We start from the raw sequence: 18,337 nt of genomic DNA on the forward strand, positions 1-18,337 counted from the left end.
TTAGTATTTGGTATATTTTTTAAAGTTATGCACATTCTTAATGATTTTGAATGCTTAATGCTTTGCAATAGCTTTCAAATCATTCAGATTTATTTCTGAGACAGGAAGTCCCAAAATAAAAGTTTTGTATGCTGCTTTCTGAACCAGGTAGGTAGATTTCCTCAGAAAATATAATTCATATTTGTTAACGGTATCAAAAAGCTAAGAGTGGCAATTCCCACTTTTAATTCCCACTTTGTTTTGCTACTTACTTCAAGGTAGCAGAAAGATTTTTCCTTATATGGTTGTGGAAGTACTGTCCTAATCTGTATGCATTTTTAATCTCATTTGCTTCATATAAAAGGCATGTTAGTATTTTGAAAGACATGGATGGAATAAATTAATTTCTGTGTAGGTGACTATTGACCATGTCTGTGTATCTGTGTTCCTTAAGAACTGTTTAAAACTGTAATCAAAACCCAGCTATATTCTACCCCAGCTATATTCCATCTTTGTAGCCAGGTAGAAATTTGAGGCTGATGTAGTTTTTCAGTTGTGTGCACAATATAATATGTTTTTCAACTTATGGTTGAAAGATGCAAATGGGCCACTGAGTCTTCAGGTGATAACTTGCAAACCCCTAAGAATACTGGACATAATAGTTTCAAATAAGAGGACATATATAAATTCAGGTTCCAATTGCACTACCTCTCTCCTCCTCTAATAATACACATTGGGACTGAACTGAACCAGAGATACTTGAAACTAAAGACAAAGGTGTCATGCTCCTATATAAAGAGATAGGCACTCCAGTCTCCAGGGAGTCAAGTCATAAAATTAACTAATCAAATAGAAAAGCTTTGCTCTTATAATTACCTCATTTATTCCTCCTAACCTTTGTTCTTTAGACTAAAACACATTTCCTTTTTTAACTGTATGGTATACCAGATATTTTGTGCAGTATTAACTTAGTCTTTCAAATAAAATCTGGGTGTTCCTAAGTCCCATCTATGCCAGTTTCTGTACTTTTTTTTCTCAAGAGCTTTGTTCAGTGACTGTATACAGTCTTCCCTTCTTTTACTTATAAATACAAATCAAGAAGTTTCTCATGCTGTATCCCAGAAGTCCTTATTCAACATTCCTTACAAATGTGTATATAACATGCCTTCTTTGATTCTGAGACCTTATAAATGTAGTGTATATAAAAAAGAGAATATATTTACATTAGGATCTTTACTGTCAAAACTAACAAAAATTATAACAAATACTTGTATTTATAAATAGAGGGAATGGTGAAATAGGCTCAACGATTTGTTGATTTTTCCGCACTATGGAAAGTCTCCATAATTTTGGGTAGCTGTTCAGCTGCAATTTCTTTATCCCTAGAGTCATGTGATATGGAAATTCTAATTTATTCACACTAAGAAGTGCATGTAAAATTTTAAGACATTTCTTAAGGTTAAAAACTCAAGGCATATAACATATGTAGCAGAACAGATCATTGAGATACTAAGGTTGCTTCTCATCATTCAGCAACGATAGCTGGAAAATAAATACTAGAAGTCCTATTCACAAACAAAATCTACTTTCTGCTCATCTTGTTTTCTACCTAGAACTTAAGTTGTTTCTGTAAAACTACCTGAATGACTGAAATCAGATTTGATCCTTGTGGGCTAAAGATAAAAGAATTAGCTGTATTTTTTGTTGCTGTTTTCCCTTATCTATGAATGTATTAACAATGCAATTTTTAAAGAATTATTTCAAACCAGTACTGGACAAAAGTTGTAGTGGTAAATGCCTTCTGAGTACAATTCAGCTTTAGCTGTCAATATTTCTCTGAAAGTGATCTGGGAAAGGTAATATCCCTTTAAAGTTTGGTATGTTTGTTTGACAACCAGTACCTAATACTATATTTTGAAAATTGTTCAGATCTTTCTTTGTGAAGAATGCTTGAGCTGATAATTTTCTTTTTAAAAAAAATGCCAACTGTAATATTGTGAGAAACAGCAGTTAGTTTATCTGATTTTTTTTTTAAGGTGAGCCTCAGAGATACATTAAATAATTTTTTTCTTTTTTCCTCAGTCTTCCTCTCTTCCAGTATCATATATAAGATAGGAAGAAAAGTGAGATTTTTGTGGTCCTTCATATTTTCCTCCTTAGAAACATTGCAGAGCAATATTTTGTATAGATGCATGGTTTTTAAGGAATTGAAGATTCATGAATAAGTTGATGGGATGCAAGCATCCCCCTTGGCAGATGTGGAGGAACTTCCATGATAGCAAATCCTTTTCATTTTTATTTTTTTATTTTTCTATTACTGGATACAATTAACTAACATTTTCATTAGGAGAGCAATTTTTCTAGTGTTTTAATTTTTTTCAACTAGCTAAGTTGTGACGGATGAATACTAAAAACAAATTCAACAAACATGTCTGATGTCTCTGTTTCAGGAAGTGTAAGCTTATATTTTTTTTTTCCTTTAAAAGGTAACAGAATCCCCAGCAGATGTAGCAGAACGAGCAGACAGAATTATTACCATGCTGCCTTCTAGTCCCAATGTGAGAGAAGTTTACACAGGAGCAAATGGAATTCTAAAGTAAGAATTTTTTGTAGTTTAGAGAATTCCCACTCCTACTTAAGGCTGTATCATGTTGTTTGTCAGATGATCCCTGTTGCTGTAACTCTTGCTGTGCCTTCAGGGCACTTAATTCAATGTTCTCTGTTCTGTCAGTATTGATATTTCTAATTATATGAGTTCTCTTATACAGTGCTTGGCTCTGAATGGCTTTTGGCTGCAGTCTTAATTTTATTTTTGACATAATTTAACGACTGTTATCTGCATTTCCACTTACATGTTTCTTTTGCCCTAATGTAATGTACTACACACAGGTATAACTAGAATATTTTCTAGCAACAATTATTTGCTCATTTTTTCTTTTACTTGAAATCCTATAAATTAAATGTTCTGAAGAGACGTCATTTTGTCTTATGGTATTAAAGTATATTAACGTAGAAAGCTGACAAGACTTTATATTGATTTTCCTCTTACTTGTCTGTTTATTACACAAGAAAATAGCTAACAAGTTTGTTTAATGTGAAACAGTGGATTTTAACTTTTGTGAAGGGATTGCCACTAAACCTTAAATGCATAGTTTGCAGAAATCTATCGCTCAGAGTTTTTGTACTTGCCAAATTAAAAAATAAATAGTATTTAAAAGTCTGTTCTGGCCATGTGTGCATTACTCCTGGCAGGCCGACTAAGGCTACTGGATAACCTCTGAGGATCATGTAGCATCTTACAGCTATCAAGGTTAATAATGTCAAGGAAGAAACATACAGAAGACAAAAGTACAGTAGATTGCCAAAAACTGGTGATGTCTTTTTAGGTACTGATTGTACAATATTAAGATGCATTGATAAGAAAATGAAGTGAAGGAGAGGGATTTCTGTTGTTGTTGCTATATAGGAATAATAGTTGCTTCCTTCCCTGACTGGTCTGTAGTTTAATTCCTCACAAAGTAGGACTGAGCAGATCTAAGTATCCATACCTCAGACCCTTCAGGGAAGATGGGTAATTGGCTCAGTCCCACAAAGCCAGGCAAACAGCTGTGGGAGAACTATCCAGGATGACAGGGGTTTGACGAACAATTGGCAGTACTTACTGACATAGTACAGCCAGTTAATCTTTTAAGTACATAGATGCAGAAAATCCTGCAGGGAACAGAGGCTGTGGAAAGCAGTCCTATGCTGCTGCAGTTTCTCAGCCTCTGTATTAAGAGAAGGAAGTGTAATTTGGCAGTAGTGGTTGTATCTCTGAGTGACACTCAAGACCTGGTCCTTGCTGACTGAATTGACTTTCTTAATTTTCTAAAGCTTTTTAAGCTTTACTGAAGAAAACATTGATACCCACTGTGTTACCAAGGAGCTTCCACTGCTCCTTCTTCGGAGCACAAGGGGAGACGATGGAGTACTTTATCTGCATGCTGGTTTTCATTGCATGTGTTCAAACTGTGTGCAGCAGGTCACACCTCCCATGAAAAAGGACAAGTTTTATGTATGGAACACTGTTTGGGTCTGGAGCTCCAGTGGCGTCTACAGCCATATGTATATATTGAGAGACTATTTCCAGCAATCTAGGTAGTTCAGTGAAGTGAAAATCACTGTACTGCCAGCACCATGGAAGGTGCAGTGAAGCTTTAAATGGGCCACCATTTTATGACTGAAAAACTGTATTGTTTGATTTCATGGTGAATGCTGGTCAAGTGGACTTGAAATCATGGTGTAATTCAATGGAAAGAGGGATAAAACAGCTACCCTCAACTTTTTTATTATGGAGGGCATTCAATTTTTTTTTTAATTTAAAAATTTAATTTTTTTTTTAAATCACATATGCAACTTCCTCTGTTCTACAGTTCTTCTGCCTAAATTTACTAGCTATCATTGGGAAAACAAGATTTTTCTCCATGCTTCACTTCAAATCTTCTGTAGGTTTTTGTGGTCTTAGTTATGATCTTTATGTGGAATAAATAGTAGCAATGATTAAAAGAATGAAATCAGAATATTCTGCTAAGAAATTAAGATACTGTGTATATAAAAAGAACATTGCATTGTTATATATTGAATTTTAGGCTGAATCAACATTTAGGTCAGTTGCTTAGAATGCATCTTAGATGGTCTGGATATACTGTTCAAACTTTTATGATGGCAGGTTTTCCTTGTGCACCCTTTTTGTGTAATTTTTCATAATAGCATTTAGGAGGAACATCCTTTTTTGTGTTCAGGTATTATTAGGCTTTGAGGGATTCAAAACTGCGTGCTATACATAATCAGCAGTATAAATATTGATCAGATCTTGCTCAATAGGGTTTAAAACTTTGTGTTTCTCTGGGTACCACAAAGTGTCTATAAATTTATCATGCTGAGGAAAACCAGTGCCGTGGTAATAATTACAGGTGTCCTGTGAAACAAAACTTGATAATAACAACAACAGCAGCAACAACAAATCATTTTTATTTTAGGAAAGTGAAGAAAGGCTCATTGCTAATAGATTCCAGTACTATTGACCCAGCAGTTTCAAAAGAATTAGCCAAAGCTGTTGAAAAAATGGGAGCTGTTTTCATGGATGCCCCAGTTTCTGGAGGTAAGTCTTCATTAACAGTTTACCTCACATTGTCTCTTTGCAGTCTCGGTCACCAGTTTGTACCTTTGTTGCTACAAGTTGCTTTTCTTTGCTATATGTACAGTATTCTGGGGGGTTTTGTTGTTGTTTGATTACATTACAGAAATGTATGTTATTTTATTAATATTTTTGGTTTAGGAGTATGCTTTTGTGTTAGACCTGGAGAAACTGAGCTTTCTTAGGATATGGTACGGGGGTCCTTTTAATTTAACTTGTTTGTTAAAGTTGCAGATATTCATATCTCTTCAGCCTTCATCTGTTTCTGTTATGGAAAAGCTGTTTGGTCATCATTAAGCAGTCTTGCTGCTTTTTCATTAATTAAAAAGGAGGGAATGAAGAGGGGAATATAGGATTTCTTGATCAAGAGAAACCGGCTTTCATCTGGTTTTATAACAGTTGAAGAATGTGGGCAGTATTTGTCTATTCTTGAAAGTTGCTAGCTATTGATCTCTTATTTCTCATAAGAAATAATATAGAGCAGGGAAGTCTTTCATTTTGTGGACTAAGGAGAGCAGAAACATAAAATCAATGTTTTGATAACAAAACCATAGCTGATAGTTACTATTGTTGCATTCTTCTCTAAAAGACCCAGAATTAGAATGTGAGCGCATCCCCATTTATGTGGGAAAATCTTGGGGTTTTTACAATCCCCTCTAAAAATTAATCTAATTGGCATTGCGAGAATTCTTTATTTTCCTGATGAGTGTGGTTGAGGAGCCATAACTAGCCATCTTTTTAATTTTCAACTGAAAACTAAGGCAGGATTTGACTACGAACTAGAAGCCAAAATTTTCATCTAAGTTCTATTGTGAACAGAAAGTAGGAAGATCCAGGTAGGCGATACTGAAGATTATAATGGAGAGGACAAGATTCTTGCTTCCCAGCCAAAATATTAATCCTGTTTTATAAAGTTAAATAACTTGTCAACCTTGGAATAAAAACAGCAGAAAAAGTGTATTTTGGGTGGATTATGTATCTATCTGATCCTTTTTTAAACAACTGCATGCCCTTCTGCTTTTCAGTTGGACAATTCTGACATTATCTGTGTGGTTCTCTTCAGTCCCTTTCTGCCAGATATGTTGTTTACCTGAGGAAATTATTTACCTTTTAGAAATGTCTGTAATTTGTTTTTACCTGTAAGTTTTTGCTATAAGGCTGGCTATGCTATAACTACAAAGAAAAAAGTTTGATTCCTAAACAACGCTTGCTGTTTGGGGGAGTTTGTTCCTTGAGAAAATGTTAAGGCCAAGACAGAGTTAATATGATAACATATAGCTGACTAGTATGAATACAGATGACTTTTTTGGTTTTAGTTTATCTGAATACAAATAACTTGTTGTTTAGTGTCAGTTACAGATTGAGTGATATTCTGAAAGAGAGGGAAAGAATTGAGATTTAGCTTTCTAGTACTTAATATGTTTGTCAATGCCAAGGAGTACAAAGAAATGTGGAGAAGTTAAAGGTTGGAAAAAACCTTTAATGTTATGCTTTGTTATTTCCATCTTTCAAGACCTAACACATCAAGTCTTTTGGGTATTTTTGTATGTCCTGACTGCATTGTTGGCCGTCAAACAAAACACTAAATGGAGAAGTATACTCGACTCTCTAGAAATTGGCAGGCATTATTCTGTGGCAGTGAGGAGAAGAGAAAGCAGCATGTGTGAACTGTCCCCTTTAGATCTGTCTGTTTACTGGCTGTTATTGGCACACAACTCCACTTGTGTTTTTAGGTATTTGGGTGTTGCCTGATGGATGTTAATATTCATATGCGCTGTGAACAAGTTATTTCACAAACTGAATAATATTTTGGAAATTTCTTGGTCTAGAAACCTTAGTGAGAACTAGCGGCGATTTTAATCCTGTCCTGTCATTGCAAATGAAGAATCTTTGTGCATAGCATTAGGGTCAGATTTTAGTGACCTGTTTGCAGCTTTACCCCTAAAAGATTCTTTCCCTTGATCTTTTTCAGATGGGCCTGCGTGCCAGTGTAGTAGTGCTTTCTTCTTCCGTGGCCTGCAGCATTGACTTGCAGCTTACAGTCAGGACCCATTAAGTGGAAGTCGATGCACCAAGTTACTACAGTATTATTTCGTATTAACTGACTTTAGAAAATACTTCTCATCCCAGTAGTTGCATGCAGATTATGCTGCTAATGCTGTCTAGAGATAGCAATCGCTTTACCCCGGGATTAGGATCTCTTGCAGGTCCGCATGAGAAAGTTGTGTCTTGGTTCGCAGTGCTGCCTTGATTTGTTACATCTTAGTGAGCATGTGACTAATGAGGAAACACCTTCAAAATCTGTGTTTGTTTAATACTTTTTTTTGATCTAGAGGAGTAAATTTATCTCTTGGTGAAGATTGGATTCTGCATTTTTGTATGTATAAGAGGCTTTTAAAGTACACATTATCACAGGAATATAATTAAAACTGACTTCTGTTGGCACGAGACACTACTGACTAAGTACAGGATCTAAATTTAGCCTTCGAGAATTGTGTCAAGTTTGTTCTCCCACTGATTTCAGTAAAAGTGTGATACAGATTCTCACCTTACAATCCAGAGCAAACTTTACTAATGGTTTTACTAATGCTGCCATAGTAGTTCTCTTTCTTTAACTCAGTATACAAAATATGCATTGTCTGAAGTACAGTGGGTGAATTTTTTTTTTATTTCTGGTGTGATGCTTTCTTCAGTGTAAGCATTGTTAGTTCTCGAATACTACCTTTTCAACTTTTTTCCCCTTCCACTGACTCAATTATATCAGATCCATATCTGCTCAAAATAAATGGTACTGCATTCTGCTTTAACGTCACAAAAAGACATGACAGCTTGATTTGCTTTTCTGTTTTTGGAGGTACAAAGAAAATGTTTTCAATTCTTTTGTAAGGATGGTTCTTTAAGATCCGATAATGAAACTTAGGGAGATCTTCCCCTTCACTGTATATCTTAGCCAAGATAGTCATGAGTAAAAAAAAAACCAGACTACTAGTTGTTAATAACAGCTGCCATGTAGAGAACTGTAGTCATGTTAATATGGTAACAAACAGTAGAATAGAAGATTATTTTTTTTAGGAACTCTGGATTGGAGGTGGCTAGAAAAGGTTGGAGTTTTTATTCCAACTGTCATTTCAAACCGTTTCATCTTATAGTGCTGCATCCGTAAGATCTAGTTAGCGATTAAGTGATGGAAAAAGTACTAGTAGTACCACTGAGAAGTTGAGACTTCAGCTCACTGGTAATGTAAAGTATAATGTGAGTTCTTGAAGGGTGAAATGCAGACTTATTCCCTGTATTGGAAAAGAATTATTAGAAATACTGTGAGATCTTTAATTTGATTTTCTCTCAGTGAGCAGTAGATTTCATTATTTTGATGGCAGGATCAGACTGATAGCAGAGATTAAATAGACCAAACAGAATAATTTGTGAATGTGTTTCTCTTACTTAAACATTGGTGGCTTGCTGTAGTGTCTTTTCGTAGGGAAACAGAGGAGTTAAGACTGTCTGCACACACTAGTGCTTGCAAAGATGATTTGAAAGATGTTTTAAGACTAGACTAAATAATAAAAATTAGTAATGAGCGGTTCAAATGTTGCATCTTTTAGCTTGTAAATTCTGTTGTAATAAAGATGCATAATCAATACATTTGCCAGAATAAAGCTGGTTTAATAGACCTGTCTTTGTTGAAGAGCCTTTGCAGAGTTACTTTTTAACTGGCTTCACTAGATTGTGTCTGCTTTTCTTTAACTTTGTGCAATTTTAGAGAAATGTTATCCTATGACTTCATGAGAGCAGAAGAGTTGGTGGGTTGACTCAATGTCTCTAATTTGAGACATTATGTACTTTTTTAATAAACAGAAGGCATAAAATGAGGAATCTCCTGAATTCAGTGGTATAGAGCTTTTGTTTGGTTTTGGCTTATTGACTGGGTAATGCAGTGATTGGATCTGTTAAAATGTTTGAAGCACTATCAAGATGAAATAGGTTCATGAATTTAGAACTAATAATTCTGACCTATCCCTTTATCAGTGGCTGGTGATCTTGCTGGCAAGGAAAAGAGCTAAAGGCATAGCCATATTTGCTCCATTGTTATTTCTGGTTTTACGCTTTTATGCTTTATTTTTAAATCCTGAATGTGTGTACTCAGAATGGCCACAACATTCTCTGTGCTTCTGGTACTGAGCGTAGCACTTTCACTGCACTTTCTCTCTGCCCTTCCTCAGTCACTACATGTCTTGAATAATCTTTTCTTTCCTGACATGTTTCTTAATTTTTCTGTTTACATTTTTTTGCTGAATGCATCTGATCATATTTATTTTTTGCAAAGTCTGTGATGTAGACATGGTGGTAGAAATTACAATGTACAACCTTAATATTAAAGGTAGTATGAAAAATGTTACTGAGTTGTTCTGAAATTGAAATTAGGGAAAAGTAATACAAGAAGTAATGATGACAAAGAAGGGAAAAATTGAGTGAACTGATTTAAGGAAGCTGAAATGAGGATGAAGAAATATTTTGAAACCTGAGATACTTAAAAAGCTTCTGATTTCTAATAACTTACAATTTAAATTATTTAACAATACTTACATTTGTCAAAATAAGGCTGGTTTAGTAGACCTCTCTTGTTGGAGAGAAGCTGAAAAGGAATGAAAATCCTGAGAATCTTACACATTGGCAAAATGAGTATTTTGACACTGTGGCAGGAGGAAGTATAAACCCTGTGCGGAAATCACAATGTTGGCAGCAGCTGCTGTTACAGAAGAGTTAGACAGTACATTTACTGATGTGCTGACTTTGCAAGGCTATTTTTCTTCTCTAAGTTTATTATGCCTTTTATTTTATTTTATTTTATAGAGATACAAAAGGTAGCAGAAGGTAAGGAAGAATAAACAGATTTGTTGAGAGTATCATCTAAAAACGTTCAGTGGAGTGGAGACAATTATCATACAATGACTAAAAGAGTGGAATAACTGATTTTATTAAAGTATATTGTATATTTTGGCAATAAAATTGTGTGTAGTCTGGCCAAATAATGACCAATGTGCAAGGAAACATATCTGTCTCCATTTATTCGAAGGTGTAAAGATGAGTTATTTGGGCTGGCCCAATGCGATATAACCAGGAATAATAGACTGGAAATCATTAAGGAAAGAAAAATGTGTGCTGTGTCTACCAGGAAAAACGTCCTAACGGCATTCTTCATACACTGTGGAATAATTTCCAAAGGAGATGGTTGAAGCCAAGTATCTTGACATGCTTTAAACTGTACTGGGCAAAGTGCTAGGAACTATTCTGTAGGGAAAAATCTACAACTGGCAGGAGGATGGCTACATGATCTAATCGGTCTTTTCCATTTCTAATGTCTGTAGTTCTGTTGTGTTCTCACACATGGTGTTCAAAAACAGTTAAAGGAAAACTGTCCAGATGGAAGTTAGAAATCCCTGTGGCACTCTTTGAAAAAGAGTAAAGAATAACTGCAGAATTAGAGCCAACATTCCTTCTCTCAGTAAAAATAGTTCTAATATCCACAGCTGTACGTGAGCTGTTACCACATTCCTAATAACTGCTCTGTTTGCTTGTGGTTACTTTAATACTAGTATCTAGCTCATCCTGTCAAGTGTTCTGAGATATCCAGAGCAAGAAAGATCTTCAAATGTTAGCCTGTCATAAGTGCTAGGAAATAAAAGTTAATTTAATTTAATTTTTTAAATTTTGATTGCTTTTTCTAGAGGATGTTTAAAGTTAAGGAGTTGCAGGTGGTGTTTTGGAATGTTTCTGGAATGAAGGGATGACTTCAAAGCTTTCCACAAAGTTTGTTTTGGTTTTAAACATTCATGGGCTTCTTTTTCTCTCTTTTTTGCTCTTTCAACGGAGTCTCTTGTTCAAAGTGTATTTTTCATGTAGTCAAAAAAACCTAGCCTGACTCCTGTGCTTGAAACAGTGGGGATGATGAGCACCAGACCTTAATAATCCCCTAACTCTATCTGAATCCTAATTCCATCCTATGCTAAATGTGGATGGTGCACATGTCAGTGTTGAGCCCAACACCACGCACACCAGAGCAGGAGCTACAAACTGGAAGGTTCTGCACAGAGTAGGACTGGGAGTACACTGTGCTTGCACAGCAGCTATCAGTGTGGGGACAGTCCCACCAGCACTGGAGATGCCACTGGAGAAAATGCAGCTTACTCTGAATTGTAATACAAAGCAGTTGTACTTGCAATTCAGTGTTGCCTCAAACAGATTTTTTCAGTCTGTGTGTGGAACTCCTCTTGTTTAAAAAAAACCAAGAAGGCCATAGAAACCTGACTTACTGTCCTGGTTTCTGCTGGGATAGAGTTAATTTTGTTCCTAGTAGCTGGTTCAGTGCTGGGTTTTTTTGATTTAGAATGAAAATAATGTTGATAACATACTGATGCTTATTTGTTGCTAACTTGTACTTACTCCAAGTCAAGGACTTTTGAGTTTCCCATGCTCTGCCAGCAAGGAGGTGCACAACAAGCCAGGAGGGAGCATAGCCAGGACAGCTGATCTGAACTGGGCAAAGGGATATTCCAATGTCATGTGCAGAATATAAACTGGGAGGAATTGCCTGGGAGGGGCTGATTGCTGCTCAGGAACATTGGTCAGTGGGTGGTGAGCAAGTGTATTGAGCATCACTTGTCTTTTTTGGGTTTTATTTCTCTCTCTGTTTTCATTGGCTCCCTATTCTTCACCATTTATTATTAGTGATATTATTGCATTACTATTCTCATATCAATGTGTGGATTTTACCTTTTTTTGTGGTTTTCCTCTGCACCCCACTGGGGGCAGATGAGGGGTAGGTGAGCGAGTGGCTGTATGGTACATACTCGCTGGTTAGGGTTAAATCACAATGCATATTTAAATGGACTGGGCCACTGAAGATGTGGCCCAACATAGAATTAGATTTTTATTTTGTCTCTTATTCAGCAAGGGAGATCTGCAGGTCTTACACTTAGACCCATGGGAAGAAACATTAATATCCTAAGTATCCGAACCTTAGGGCACATCTCAAGTGCACGCTTGTGCAAACTACTCTGTGTTGGAGAAGACTCCTTTGAAGGCCCTTCAAATGCTTAAACTAAAGGACCAAAAAAGAAAAAAAACCAAACTCGGGGTAAACTTTGCACACAGGGACAGTTCACCTTGTCTTGTAGGGTAGGCCTTTGAAAGTAAATTGCTTGTTGATCCCTTAAATGGCTGAATCCAGGATCAGTAGGAATGAAAGCTGATTTTCTATTGACTCCCATCTGGATCATGGTAGTATTCTAGGTTCCTTCTGTTTCATTTTAAAGTCATGATGATGAGTTGGGCAAGAGTGGGATTTGTTTATGACAATATTATCCTATGATCTGGAGCCATTCTAAATCACTGGATTGGATCACTGGATTGCAGAATGGCATCTTGTAGTGGAGGACATCCTTATGTTTTGGCAAGTGTCTCAAGTTGTGCTAATAAAAATGGGGAGAATGTTCTAGCAGAAGTACTCCTCTGCACTTTAAACAAATACCTGAAAATTACTCCATATTTTTAGTGTGGTATTGCCCATGGTGAGACATTTCAGTAGCTTGAGCTTTTGTCCTTAGCAAAATGGCTCCTAGTTAATCCACAGGGAGCACATAAAAATACCAGGATTTCCTAATTCTTCCTCCTTCAACCACATTTTTAAAAAAACCATGGTTTGTATGATTATATAAAAGGGTAAAGGAAACAGTATTGCCTTTTGATAAGCATTTAGAATTCAACTGTCAGCATACGAACTGTGTAAATGTTCACCTTTCAGTTTGTCCAACAGTATTTAATTCTGTTGGCTCACCACTTCCATCTGCGGAAATGCAGAGGACAGTCATGCAGTTCCAGAGCTGAAGAAACACTTTTTAACTACAGTTTTCTTCATGCCAAGCACAACATAGGACCTGAAGTGGAAAAGAAATTTACTTACTACACTGTATTTGACCTACAGTTTTAACCCTTAAAACTTGGTTATCATTTTTGTTCCTGTAGTTTTGCTGGGACACAGTGTGTGGAATTTCCTAGACCTTAGACAGCTTTAACCTGTATCTGTTCATAAGAAGAATTAAAGTGTGGCTTGACAGGAACAGAGTAATGCATGGAAATGTCACCCTAATGCTGTACCTTCAGTTTGTATTCCTGGTTCTGTAAGCAGTTGTGGTTTAATTATTCGGTGTAGTGGAAGAATGTTAAATTTGTTTGCAGTAAAATGAGGGGGTGGGGGGCACTCTGAAAGACTATGTAATTCTTTATTAAAATCTTTACATATTTTAAGTAAATCCACATAATTATTTGATAGTATCCTGTGTATTGTTTGACTGTTGGTAAATTAATGGGGGTTTTTAATGTGAAGTTTAGTCAAATTGACAAAAATACTAATCTGACACGTAATTATTATTCATTTGCTTTATTTAATACGAGTTGCTGCAAACTGTGTAAGATCCTACTTACTCAGTAACTATATAGTTTAACCATACACAGTCAGAAGTGACACATTTTTGCTGTCATTTTGTTTTCAATCTGTTTCCACTGCTTTCTGAGAATGTGTGGTGGGAATGTGTGGCTCATTGCTCTTAGTATATTTGCCATGGGGAGTACAGAGAAAATCACATTAACTTTTAACCTTGGCTAAGGATCATACTACTTGTGTTTCATTTGTGTCAGATTTCTTGAGTTTGCTTAATAGTGTGGATTTTCATTATGGAACTAACAGATAATCTGTAGAGGTATATGACTATACATAATTAACTCTTCAAACTTGGTCAGTTTCTGATGTCCAACATTTTTCTGATTAAACTATTTCTCAGAATTGCTACAACTGTCGGTAGTCTGAAAGCAATATTTGGTGGCAGCTTTTGTCTTGAATAAGGCATTTTATGTTGCACATGCAGGGAGAATAGAGATTTCCTTTCTCTTTCAAAAGTTGGAGGACAGTTGGAGAAAGGAATTTTCGGTAGGTTATCAACATGTGAAACGTTGTCATAATAGAGCTAAACTAGGAGTGTGTCTAGCTTTCTTGTTTCTGCAGATGCTCATCTTAGGTTTTACATTAGTGGGGACTTAGGGGTGATGCTGGGGCAGTGGTAAGGTTTTGTAGCAGAAGCACTAAATGAGAAACTGATGTGAATTTGGCAAGCAGGAGAGTTTCCTGAGATGGAGCATCCTCTTAGCAGCCTCAGTCTGAATGTTGGCTGCCTCTGAGGGCTCCCTCCCCATCCAAGATGGAAGTTCCTGCAGAGAGCACTAATAGCATCCCTCACTGCCTCAACAAATTGTGTTAAGGCATGGGGCCTAACTGCTGTGAAACGATGCAATAAATTCCTTCCAAATTTTCCTCAGGGCCAAAATGAACATATTTGATCACCTAAATGCATTGTTCTTGTTCTAGAACAAGTGGACTATAGGAAAGTATTTGCATTAGTAGTGCAACAACTGGCACACCTATTAAAGAAGAAGGTGGTAATCTGTTACTGTTTGGTCAATGGCACTTTTTTCTCCACTGTATTAATATGCTTAGCAATTCTTAACAGTAAATGTGACTATGTGCACTTACTTAGTATTTTGTTTTCCTTAGTAGACAATTACGCCAGTCTTGAATTGAGTGGTTTTTTTGTAACTGGGGTAAAGGAATCTTAGAAAATTGAAACAGTAGGCAGCTAAGCTTGTTAAGGAGGTTTTTATTTTACAAGCCCTCAAGAATTCAGAATATGACTTGCTTACTACTTTAAAAAGTCCAAATGTCCCTTATAGACTCCATTTCAGAGCCAGCATCAAATCTATGCTATACTTGTCTGAAAACCCAAACATGTACTCTTGGCTGTTGCTGTTTACTGAATCAGAACCCTACTGTTTCCAGTTGCACTGTATCTAATTTATCGTAAGTGACCGCAAAAACTAGAATTATTTATATGTTGGCACCTAACAGCTCCACTATAGTTAAGGGTCTGTTGGCATTTCCATTATAAACCTTCCCTTTGAGAGGTTTATAACTTGGCGGTTTTACTTTTGCTTCAGGCTCAAATGTGCCATTTTCATCCAAGCACAAATTCTTCTACAGAATTTCATTTAAATCAGTTTGGCCATTATTTATTTTAGAGCGTGTGTGTTGGGGAGTGGAAGGGAACACACTATTTAATTTTGGTTTCAGAAGGTTTTTGGTCAGACTATATAATGCAAGAAAAATGGTGCTTTTTATTTGATTTTGTAGGGACTTAACCCTTCCTTGGATGTGTTGGGAGTCAGTAAACCCATACCTTTTCAGGTTGCTGTCACTGCTCAGATGCCACTCCCACTACCACACACCACCCATCTGGCCTGCCCCTGCCCAATGACATGCTTTGAGGAAGCATCCCCTGGCTTCTGCCAGAGAAAGGTTTTTGGGGGAAGTGGATGAAGTAAAGTACAATGGGTGTTCTGTTGAGAGGCCTCAAGCCAACCAGTCCAACCGAGGAAGCAGATGGAGCTTAATTGGAAAAAGACAGGCCAAGTGTGCTCGTCAGTCAAATGTAAGCCTGTGTGGTTAAAAGTGGCATTTCCTATGGTTCTGCCATTTCTTGTGGGATGTGTGTAAATTACTACTTCGGTGCAGTAATTCTCCAAGTCTGAAAGTGGTGTGAGTTGCCATTTTCCCTTGCTTCTGACCCACAGAGGACTTTCAATGCTTTTTTTAGTCATAAATTCTTGCCTTAGTACTCTGTTAGTATGCTAATTAAATTCTTGCAACATAAATAATAGGAATCTATAATGTTTCAGTACCGATCATAGTAGCACAATACCAATGTTCTTTCACATCATGGCTTAAGAATACAAAGAGGGGAAATGATGTACAGAGAGGTACAAGCTTTTATTAGACCAAATAATACAGCTGAAAATAGAAAACAAGTTTCTGAGTCAGTTCTTTCACCACATTACACAAGAAGCAGCAAAGGACAGTAGTTTTTGTTAGCTTTTTCCTCTGCTATTGAATTACAAGAAAAAGCTACTCAGTGGAAAACAAGGTGGGGAGAGAATATGTGATCTGGCAGTTTCTTGTGTACTCATCCTTTTGGGATCTTCTTTTTTTCAGGTAGTTCATGCTGATTACTGATTGGAGAGACAAGGAATGAAAATGTTTGGTTCTATTTTGTCTTCTGTTTTATTAGTAAAAGGGAGAAGGGAAGCACGAGTGTAATTAATTATGGCAGCATATACCAACAGCTTTTTCCACTATAGGACATTAGATCCCATTGAAGTATTTGAAAGTCTTTTCCAGCTTGCTTTTTTCCCCCCTAATTCCAGGTGTTAATGAATTCATAGGTCAGACATTTCAAATCTTGAATGTTTTAGGGACAACCCATTTTAAATTTTATTAGTTTATTTTTAGTTTGTGGGCATTAACATTTAAAACCACTGAAGTTTAGTATCTGTTAAAACCTGCTATTTTCAACTTTGGACCCTGGAAACAGAAGCTTACAGAGACAGACAATGTCACAGGAAGTGATTAGTTCATCACTATCAAAACATTTTAATAGCATTTTCACTAGTATCCCTTTATTGCTAAGGATCGAGAAATATCAACTATATGCAAGTCATGGCAAAGAAAATAATTAGAAGTGCCTTAATACAGCACATCTGTAAAGCTCCAATTTAGCATATAACACTTAGGCATCTTCTTAAGTCCGTCCAATTCAGTGGGAATTTAGTGCAAGTTGAAGAGGTTTGTCCTTGGTGTCTGTTAAGTGTCTGTGAGGTAATCACTCTGTCTTATACTACTGAGCTACTGTCTTTCAAACTCCAAGGTTTCAAAGCATTGTGTAGAGCTGACATCCTGGGCATGATTTGGCTGGACCTTTCATGCAACTATAAGCTAATTCTTTTATTTATTTGGCAGTATCCTTCATCTCCAGCTAAACATAAAGAATTTTTTAATTTGGTATTACCTAAGTTCAAGGTTTTATTGTTTGCTGTTTTCAGCAACTAACTTGTTGATATATTATTTAAACCCTGTTGAAATATAACTTAACACAATGACTTATACTCCTTTCTGACTTTCTTGGAAATGGGACCATATTAAGTTAAAATATTTTATGATTATTTTCAAAGCACATCTGTGAATATGACCTTGAAGCATAACTAAGTATTTAGGCTTAGCAAATGGTTATGTTTCATTACTGCTTAATTTCTGTATCTTCAGCATACCAATGGCTGAGTCACTTTAAATTCTGTCCCTCACTTCCTAATCCTTCCAAAAGTAATGTCCATTTTTCTTCTCCCTTCATTCACTCTAGAAGGTATATTGCTGTTTTCATGAGGTCACAGCTGGGAGTAAGCATTCTTGAATCTCTATCACTTTGTTTTCTATCAACTTAAATATCCTCTACACTGGCTGATAAAATGAGGCACATTTTCTAAATTCAAGTTGTTGCTCTGGATTTCCAATCACAGAATATTCTGAGTTGGAAGGGACCCAGAAGGATCATCAAGTGCAGCTCTTAAGTGGATGGCCCATACAGGTGATTGAACCTGTGACCTTGGCGTTATTAGCACCAAGATTTAACCACATTGACAAAACGTACAAGATTTTGGAGGGGAAAAAAGAACAGGAGAAAGTTTATTAGCTGGAAGGTGCTTGTCTGTAAGTACCTGGTGTGGATTGCAATTGCAAAGGAGTGTTTCTTTTATTGGTGCATGCTTTAGCATAGAGTTTTAACTGTTCTAATGCTCATAAAGGTTATTGAAACCACTGAACTGTCTGCAGCTTTGCCAAGTGTTATTAGAATATGCATCTGAACTGACAACACGTAATAGGAAGGTATCTACCTGAACTTGGTCACCTCCATGTCTTGCTTCAATTGCGTCTTAACTTCTGAATCTGAGGATGTGTTTTCAGAGGGCAATACGACTTGGATACCTTAGAACTTTGGAGCTAATTTGTGCAGCCCATCGTTACTTTGCCTCCCCAATCAGGTTTTTATGAAAACCAACGAATGTCATTGTCTCTATGAATAAGTACTCGCTATGATGAGATAGAACTCCGTATTTTTTAAGTATTTAAGTATAAACTGCATGGAAATTAAGCTTTGGGAGGGGAAAAATAAGCTGGAAAAGTCACAGGTCAGGCACGAAAGCCCTATTTGTAAGTGTTGCACTTACAACATGGGCTTCCAGCATTTT

At 36.4% G+C, this 18,337-nt stretch overlaps 1 protein-coding gene across 2 annotated transcripts in view; it reads left to right on the plus strand.

Annotated features, from left to right (window-relative positions):
• HIBADH (3-hydroxyisobutyrate dehydrogenase) overlaps window positions 1-18,337 on the plus strand; it is an 87,606-nt gene that overhangs the window by 10,880 nt on the left and 58,389 nt on the right. For both annotated transcript variants that reach the window (XM_018075777.2, XM_018075778.2), the window contains exons 3-4: window positions 2,466-2,575; window positions 4,998-5,119. In XM_018075777.2, the coding sequence (XP_017931266.2) occupies window positions 2,466-2,575; window positions 4,998-5,119 (232 nt within the window). The remainder of the gene's footprint in view (window positions 1-2,465; window positions 2,576-4,997; window positions 5,120-18,337) is intronic.

The sequence above is a fragment of the Manacus vitellinus genome, unplaced genomic scaffold, assembly GCF_001715985.3.
Source record: "Manacus vitellinus isolate BGI_N305 unplaced genomic scaffold, ASM171598v3 scaffold_3_pilon, whole genome shotgun sequence".
NCBI lineage: Eukaryota > Metazoa > Chordata > Aves > Passeriformes > Pipridae > Manacus > Manacus vitellinus.